Source organism: Dioscorea cayenensis, chromosome 8, assembly GCF_009730915.1.
Source record: "Dioscorea cayenensis subsp. rotundata cultivar TDr96_F1 chromosome 8, TDr96_F1_v2_PseudoChromosome.rev07_lg8_w22 25.fasta, whole genome shotgun sequence".
NCBI lineage: Eukaryota > Viridiplantae > Streptophyta > Magnoliopsida > Dioscoreales > Dioscoreaceae > Dioscorea > Dioscorea cayenensis.
The window spans coordinates 18429063-18438598 of NC_052478.1; the positions used below are offsets into that span (position 1 = coordinate 18429063).

The window sequence follows — 9536 nt, forward strand, 5'->3', positions numbered from 1 at the left end:
ACGTCTTGAATCACTTGCTTCTTTAATGATATGCATGTTGGTGGTGTTCTTGTTCTTATATGCATAGGTCGGAATGCTCGAGTGTGACTGCCTTTGTGCCCCTCCAAATGGATGTGCTCACTCGAATGCGAGGAGGTTGGCACACACTCTAGCATCTCACACCGTCCTATGTCTTCGCATTTGAACTTTAGCAAGATCTCCTCCAAAAATAAGTGCATTATGATCCACATTGGCCTATTTCCTTCATACTCGGCCCTCACACCTCTACCTGCGTAAAAAGTAACATAAAAACACACATATTAATCTAAAAACCTGAGAAAAGTAATGCTCAACATAAGGAATGAACGCTTCGCATTCATATCGCACAAGCATTTATCAAACTCCCCCACACTTAAGCTTTTGCTTGTCCTCAAGCAAACATTAAAACGTTCTGTGCATCAATGAAGAAAATATTGAAAGTGCTTGGCCTTAGGTTCACCGAGGTATACAAAGAAAGTATTCTACAAGTAAGGAAAATTTCAACACTAAATAAGAAAAATCAATGCTCTAGCTAAAAACTTGAATCAAAAAGGACAACAAACCCGAATTTCGTGTAAGTGTGTGAACTCACTCAAAACAACCCAAGTTATACTCCTCAAAGTTCTAAGTACAAGGGACTTATTTATCTACAAAAGTGATAAAAATTTTAAAAGATGGTAGTAGCTTCACACATCCTCTAAGGTAGCCCTTTCCAAAGTGGCCGCTAAGGTGGCTTTCACACTTTCGAGGTGGTAGCTCTTTCTACCCGAGTGGTAGCTTTCACTCATCCTATGAGATAGCTCTTTCTCTCATTAGGGCATAACTAGTATCCGACTTGTGAGAGTAGGTTCATACTTCATAGGTGGTAGCTCTTTCCACCCAACAAATACAAATAAACAATGAAACTATTTTGTTCCTTCTTTTCATTTTTTGCCATTTTTTTTTAGCAAAAGAAGTACCTAACTAGTCCCTTTAACATCAAACATGAGTTTCCAATAGAGTTCAAAGAGTGAGTAGTGCACTAAGTGTAAATCGGGGAAAAAATTCCTAAAAAAATTCAAGCAAGAACTAGAGCATGAAAAATATTCAATGTTAACAATTCTCCTAGACTTAAGAATACAAACATTGCAACTAAGGTGAACCGCCATTGGCTATGTGAGCATATATCAATCAAGAACAATAGAAAAGATGTGCGATTATGAAACTCCCCTCCACACTTAAGTTGTACATTGTACTCAATGTACACATGCAAGCTCACTCAAAAATATATCATTCAAAAAAATAGATGTAGGGAGAAAGCAATCAAAACAATACTCCCCTAACTCCTAGTGTTGCGTTTGATGAAGCAAATTCATTGGGAGTAGTGTTCCAACGGGTTAGAAGCTTGCACGACCAAGTGCCGAAAGCACCTTGGCCGTGCCCATGACTAAGTCTCAATTCCCATGATGACAAGACCATCTCGCACGCATACACGAGGGGGTTCAAAGTGAAGCTCAAGAAAAAAACAAAAAAATAAGTCGAGTGTATAAAAGATGAAGCAATGAATACAACTCGATAATGCAAAATAACATAAACTCAGAAAGAAAATCCTTTCTGAGTGAACAAGTCTAAGAACAAGAAAATAAGATAAAGCAAAATGCATGAAAGTAAAAGAAAGGTCAAGTGTCGGACATGGAGGTGCTGGAGAAACTGAGGATCTGGGTCTCAGGACATCCCGAAGGAATTCGAATCGGGCCATAAGATCTGTGTGCTGAGCTGACTGCAAAGCCCGGAGCTCCGCGATCTCAGTCCGAATCTCTCTAACATCGGTCTCCAGCCTCTCAATACGGTCAGAGGCTCGAGTACCCGGTGCTACAAAAGATGGAGGAGTCTCTGGACACCCCCGCAGATCTCCTTCGCTCCCGGTGGTGTCGCGTGAGTCAGTGAGAATATAAAACCCCCGACCCAAACCTCCGTACTCAACGCCCATCATCCCGATCGTATCGAACGCAAGAAGGGTGGGCACAACCGCCCTCCTCGAAAGACCACGTAGAGCGTCGCCCAAAACCCATTCCCTGAATGAGTCCGGTGATATAAGGGCCCACGAAATAGTAGGCCCACTCTCATCGAAATGACCCCGTAATCGCAAAACATCCGCTAGAATGCACGATCACGGATCCGCTAGAATGATCGTATCTGCTAAGTGAGCCATGGAGTATAAGAAAAGCAGATCCAGTCTGGTCAATACAGCTGTGTTATCTGCTCGACTTGTCACGGACCTGCTGATGACTGCGTGTACGTATCTGCAACTGAACCGGGACAAACTAGAGGCCTTCGATAATACCGGTTTGTACTCCCTACGCCCACACAAAATCCTGTATGCATGATATGGAGTGACTGACAATGGAAAATCTACTGGTAGTCGGCCATACTCCATGGTACCTGTATAAGGAACATCGTACAGGCCCGTCCTAATTGAAAACTCAGTTACGCTCATGGAGAATGGATGACCGAATGCCCGAAACTATATCGCCTCTGTAGTGTCAACTCTCCCATGCAGCAATCAAAACTCAAAGGATGCCAAAACCTCTAGCGTAAGTGTGCGGTAAGCTGGTTCACTAATCATCAGCAGCCTCCTCCAGCTTCCCACTGCCAGCATCTCATCAATCTCATTAATTACCTTGTCACCGTACTGAATATGTTGAAGCACTTGTACATCCGCGAAGCAAGTCTGACCAAACCCGAGTGCTGAAAGTCTCTCGAAGCGAGCCTGATGCTCGGGGTTCGAGAATTCCACATGTATCAGCTCGGGTGAAGTGAGTCTGAGGCACTTCACTTCATTCTTCTTCGCTCGAGGTGCCATATCTTGAGTCCAAAAGACGAAAATAGTCAAAAATCTCAGAAGCAATATACTGTAGAATTCCACACGAGCCTGTGGAAATTACCCACGCCATTGCGGCTTTGCAGAGCGTGAAACTCCAGCACGGGTGCACAACAAATCTTAACAATTCAATTCAAAACCACTTCTAAATGCTTACTACACATCCATCATGCATGAAAATTCGCATTTAAAAAGTATTCAATCCGTGAAAAACCATAATTGGCGAAGGAAAAGAGGATAAAAAAAGGTTACCAAGAAATGAATATGAAAAACTTCGAAATTCGGTAAGATTTGAGAATAAAATTCCTCCAAACAGCGATGAAGGGCTCGGAGAGATGAACGGGAACCGCTTTTCCAGTGACTAGAGATGAAGAATGAGACGGATCACAAGGTTTTTTTAAGGAGAAAAATAGCGCTCTTGAATTGCATGTATCCCCACGGGGGTGTGGAAATTACCCACGCCTGCGCGCCTCACTTCGAGAGCGCCATGAGGGCGATACACGTCCCCGTGCTTTCTGAAAAACGCTCTTTGACTCGACTGCTCTCCCACTGGGCGTCGGAAATTACCCACGCCTGGTGCCGCACCCACGAGGCGGGGACCTGACGCCCCTATGGCTTCCCTCGGACATCCGAGAAAGATATCAAGTCTTCCACACGCCCTGCGGAAATTCTCCACCAGCGTGGACATTCACTAAGCCCAATTCACGGGAGGCGACCCTGCACGCCCCTGGTTTTTCTCGGGATGGAGGGAGCAACCTGCAGAGTTTCGCGACAGGCGTGGAAAATTACCCCACGCCTGTGTGTGGTTCACAAGGTCATCCACGTGGTCGAGTCCAGCCCCCGTGTGTTCTCGTGAAAAATCGCCCAACTCGCAGGAAGGCACACGCCCTGCGCGGAAAATTACCCAGCGTGCGCCAGGTCAGCATGGTCATCCACGAGGGCAGCCCGCACTCGCCCATGCCCTCTCGGATGAGTTCACAATACACATCCACCCGGGCGTGTGGAAAATTCCACACGCCTGCGTGTTTTCTCCGGATGACTTAGAAAAACCTCGCAGGCTCTATAGAACTAGTCCCGAACATGTTGACACACCTCGTAGCCCCGCCCTATTATTCAAAAATTTACCGGATAAAAAAACACAAAGTAGAACTCAAACGACCAAACTTCGCCAATTCGCAGCAAAACACACAATGAATTCTTTTTTAAAAATCCACAATAAAATCGCAGATCACGCACTCAAAAATTGAAACACCAACACTTAACAATTTATTCATGCAAACAACCTAAACTAAAAGGTACGAAAAGAGTAAACACTTGGGTTGCCTCCCAAGAAGCGCTTGTTTAACGTCACTAAGGTTGACGTATCTTTCTTACCTCACGGAGGTTCATGAATGAAGGTTGCCCTCTTACCCATAACTTGAAAGCATGATGAGCAAAGTCTGTTGAGGGTAGAGGGTGTACTATCGGGCTTCGGACCACCTAGCAATCGTTCTTCCAACTTCCTTAGCTCATGTACGTCTACAACAGTCTTGGGGTTTTTCGGAGGCGTCTCCTAGCCCTCTTCATTTTCCGGAGCACATTCTTTAAGATCCCCAGGGTAAATGTTTCCTCTCCATTCGAACCAAGCATCATTACTTCTTCATTGCTCTTCTCTTGGTCGAACAAACCTTCATACGGATCCGGGTTGAACATTTCCTATATATATTCATCAACAATCTCATCAGTAGTGTCTAGAAAATACAAAGTGTCATCAAAATCGAGAGAATGCCGCATGGCTTCAGCAAGGCGGTAAGTGAGCTTATCGTCTGCGACTCTCAATGTGAGCTCTCTGCCGTCCATGTCAATCAATGCTTTGGAAGTCCGCAAGAAAGGTCTCCCAAGTATCAAGGGTACATTTGCATCCTCATCGACATCTAGCACTACAAAGTCAACCGGAAAAATGTACTTGTCCACCTTGACAAGCATGTCTTCAATGATGCCTCTCGGATGTCGTACCGTTCGGTCCGCCAATTGTAAAGTCATCCGAGTAGGCCTAGGCTCACCCAAGCCTAGCTTTTGGAAGAAAGTATATGGCATGACGTTGATACTTGCCCCTGAATCCGCCAACGCCATTTCCTCACCTAAGTTGCCGATGTTACACAGAATAATGAAGCTTCCCGGGTCCTTATTCTTGTTCGGCATGTTTTTTTGCAACACCGCCGAGCATGAAGCATCAAGCACCACTGAAGCACTCTCCTCCAATTTCCTCTTATTGGTCAATAGGTCTTTCAGGAACTTCGCATACTTAGGCATTTGAGACAAAGCCTCAACAAAAGGAATGTTGATGTGGAGTTGCTTGAACAAACTCAGGAACTTCTTATACTGTTCATCCCCTTGGTCATTCTTCAATCTAGAGGGATAAGGGATTCTTGACATGAAAGGTGGGGGTGCCACCTCTTTCTCTTTGTTTGCTCCCTTCTCAACCTCTACAACCTCGGGTGCGTGTTCTTTCGGCTTCTCACTCGGAAGCCTCCCTTCAACCTCACGACCGCTTCTCAAAGCGATCGCCTTCACATGTTCTCTCGGGTTGGTTTCCGTGTTGCTTGGTAAACTCCCATGTGGCCTTTCGGAGAGAGACTTCGCAATTTTCTCCACTTGATTTTCAAGATTGTGCAAGGAGGCGGTGTGATTACGAAGTGTAGCCTCAACTGATTCAAACCTTGTGTTTGCCGATTGAACAAATCTAGCCAAGTGCTTCTCCAAATCCGTCATTCGGGTTTCCAAGCCTGAAATTCTGTTTTCCACTTGAGGGGCTTGTTGTTGTTGTTGGAACCCCGATGGCCCCATGGTCTTTTGTGGTCCTTGATTACTCCATGAAAAGTTGGGATGGTTCTTCCAACCTGAATTGTAGCCGTTGCTGTATGGATTCCTTTGAGGTCTCATTCCATTACCTACAAAGTCAACATTCTCAACTGAAGAAACATCACCAATGACGATTGGGCAATCAGAGGGAGCATGTCCTCCACAACAACCGGTGTAATCGGTCATGGCCGCAACTCTATTAGAAGCTATAAGATCTAGCTTCTTACTCAAACTCTCCACTTGGGCCGCCAATGAAGTTACCGCATCAATTTCATGGAGACCGGCTACCTTTTTCTTCTCCCTAGCGTTCCACTGGTAGCTATTTAACCCCATTTCCTCAATCAATTGATGAGCCTTGTTGGGGGTCTTGCTACCTAAGGTACCTCCTGCCGCCGCATTCAAGAGTTGCCTTGTACTCGGGTTCAAACCATTGTAGAAGGTTTGAACAATCATCCACTCCGGGAATCCGTGTTGCGGACACTTTCACAGGAGTTCCTTGAACCTTTCCCATGTCTCAAATAGAGACTCCAATTCCAACTGCATAAAGGATGAGATCTCATTCCTAAGCTTTGCTGATTTTCCGGGAGGGAAATAACGGGCTAGAAAAGCTTCTACCATCTCCTCAAATGTAGTGATTGATGCTCTAGGTAATGAGTGTAGCCACTGCTTTGCTTTCCACTTTAAGGAAAATGGGAAGGCTCTAAACTTGATGGCATCATCCGTCACACCATTTATCTTCAGCATGTCACACACCTCGAGGAAGCTCTCTATGTGACTGTTTGGATCCTCATCGACCAAACCGTTAAATTGTGCGAACTGCTGCAGCATATGGATGAATGCCGACTTTAACTCGAAGTTTTGAGCTGTAATTAGGGGACGCACAATACTCGATTGTGTCCCCAACACTGAAAGTCTAGCATAATCGGATAGTGTTCGTTGTTGCTCATTTTGTTCTGCCATGTTTTTCGGATCCTTCTACTTCCAAATCAGCTGGATTAGGTCGTTCTTGTACGAGTTCTTTTCCCTTTCCTTCAAGTGTACGCTCAAGCTCGTGGTCTCCTTTCAATCAATATTGATGGATTCCCTAGGGTCATAACCTAGAGCTGCACCAAAAATAAGGAAAAAGAAAATCAGAACGATGATAGAATAAAAAGATATGAAATAGAATGTGTAGTGAAATAGCTAAGAAAACAAAGTGCAAAGTATCTCTAAATGCCTAGCTCCCCGGCAATGGCGCCAAAAACTTGACAAGGTCCCCTTGCTTATATCCCGCAAGTGCACGGGTTTGTCGAAGTAATAATCCCGGATGATCGGGGTTGAATCCACAGGGAGTAGGGAGTAAAGACACTTAATTCGATTCTTAGCTATGTGGAGTATCAACAATGATAAGTGTGGTAATGATTCAATTCTCAGAAATTAAAAGCAACAAGTAAGAGAGCAAAAGTAAGGAGGAGACAAGGTAATCGATAAAGATGGGGTACTCGGATGATGCTTCACCTAGGATAATCGTTTCAAGTATAAGAACTCTCTATTATGCTTCCTAATCAATGCAATGGTGAGTCTTGGAAATCCTTACATACATAGTCCCAAATCTAAGGTCAACTATGCCTAACTCTATACATGTCTCGGAGGAGAAATCGAACAATCTCAACACCTCGCACTCGCATAGAGTTGCAATGAGCTCTAGGGATTCCAAGTGATAAATCTCTTCCTAGATTTAGACCTAACCCTTTGGTCCAGGTGGAAGGCCCTAGCCACAATTAAGCCCTAGATACTAAGATCACCTCAACGCTTCACTCCATTGCACGCGCAACTAGGCCCCAGTGGAGGTTCATCCCTTAGACCATTCACTCTATTACGGCCGCAAAGAACTCAAGGAACAGAGGTAGAATCTATCACGTCGGAGGGGAAAAGGGACGCTCCTGTACCTCTCGACTCACCCTCTCAACCCTCTCCAACCTAGCTTTGTCTAACGCTCGTGGTGTATCACTCACTCACAAGGTTACCAACAAGAACTCTTAACCATAGTGTCACTCTAGGGGAAATGTTCATACAATCAAGCATTCAAGGTTGGAACTCACAATAAACATCAATTTATTGAAAGCATAATAAAGAAGTTCAAAGAAACGAATACATCCTAGGGTTCACAATCACCCATGTACCCACTAGGGGTTTAGCTCTCCATGGAGCTAAGTACAATCAAAGAAATTGAATGTAAAAGCAATAAATCCATAAAGAAACACCCTCGATGGTCGTGTCGATGATCTTGTGGAAAGTCCTCTACTCGTCGTCCAAGGATTCCTTCGTCCGGTATAGGATACGCCTCGATCGAAGCTCCCCTACCAACCTTCTTCCTAAGGGAATCACGATGTCGGAGATGTAGAATCTCTCCAAAACCTTGGCCAATACCCCTCGAAACCCTAACCGAAGCTCTCTCGCAAGTTGGAGAAAAGATGGAGAAAAGAATACCAAAATCGGGGCTGAATCGGCTTTAAATAGGGCAGGAATCAGGCAACTCCACGGGCGTGGACGCTACACGCGCCCGTGCGGAATTTCCACACGGGCGTGGATAATTTCCACACGCCCGTGTGGATTCTCTGTTTCTCTGATTTCTCGGCCGGCTGTGAACAGTACTGCTACAGTCATTTCAACAGTGTTGCTACATTTCTCTGCTACAGTCTTCGACTTGAATAACTTCCCAATTCCATACTTTCATCGGGGTAACGCAAACGGGCACACGTTCACGTCTTGAATCACTTGCTTCTTCAATGATATACATGTTGGTGGTGTTCTTGTTCTTATATGCATAGGTCATAATGCTCGAGTGTGACTGCCTTTGTGCCCCTCCAAATGGATGTGCTCACTCGAATGCGAGGTGGTTGGCACACACTCTAGCATCTCACACGTGTCCTATGTCTTCAAGTTTGAACTTTAGCAAGATCTCCTCCAAAATAAGTGCATTATGATCCACATTGGCCTATTTCCTTCATACTCGGCCTCACAGCCCTACCTGCGTAAAAGTAACATAAAAACACACATATTAATGTAAAAACCTGAGAAAAGTAATGCTCAACATAAGGAATGAACGCTTCGCATTCATATCGCACAAGCACTTATCATATTAATTATTTGCATGTTCTATTTAAAGTTTTATTCATATATATATACACACACAAAACTATTAAATTTTTTTTTAAAAAAAAGAGACTTCTCTAGCACAAAAAGAAGAAGAAAAAAGATCTAGACACAGAAAGACTTCTCAATAGAAACACACTGCTGATTGTGTTGTGTGTGTGTTTACGTGTTTATTCTCTAACTCACACATAAACAGATAATGATAATAAATGATGTTCATCTCATTAATTTGTTTATTGTATGTTATTACATATATAAATGATGTTGCAAATATGCATGCGAACATTGATAATTAATTTTCTATCATTTTTTCCTACTATTTCTATTTTGCAAATATTGATAATTAGTTTTTATTAGATGGCCGATAAAAAAAGGTTGCTGGATTTCAAGGTGCAAGAAGGAGCATAAATATGTTACTAATCAAATGACCCGTGAATTATGGCTTCAAGGAGACCAAGTGATAAGTACTTGAGTAGACATATTTTTCTATATGTTTTACATGCATTGAGCATCATTTTTACCATGGTTATGTCTCATATGGTGTATTTGGTGTTCTTTTGTGCAATTAGGTTGTGAATGCCTTGAAGTGTCAAAAGGAAGCAAAGATAGGCTATAAAGACACAATGTTAGGAGTTCTTGTTCAATTTAAGGACTAAGACACGAGAGGGGTTCATGAACATGG

The 9536-nt window shown here is 43.7% G+C and overlaps 1 protein-coding gene and 1 non-coding gene across 2 annotated transcripts in view; one reads left to right on the plus strand and one right to left on the minus strand.

The window, feature by feature from the left end:
• The window catches only part of LOC120267350, a 4593-nt gene extending 2606 nt beyond the window's left edge, over window positions 1-1987 (minus strand). The window contains exon 1 of the mRNA XM_039275002.1: window positions 1709-1987. Coding sequence (XP_039130936.1) covers window positions 1709-1987 — 279 coding nt within the window. The remainder of the gene's footprint in view (window positions 1-1708) is intronic.
• Window positions 1988-6182: 4195 nt separating this feature from the next.
• Window positions 6183-6289, plus strand: LOC120268197. Its single transcript, XR_005538864.1, has one exon. It is a non-coding gene; the product is annotated as a small nucleolar RNA R71 (small nucleolar RNA).
• The last annotated feature ends 3247 nt before the right edge of the window (window positions 6290-9536 follow it).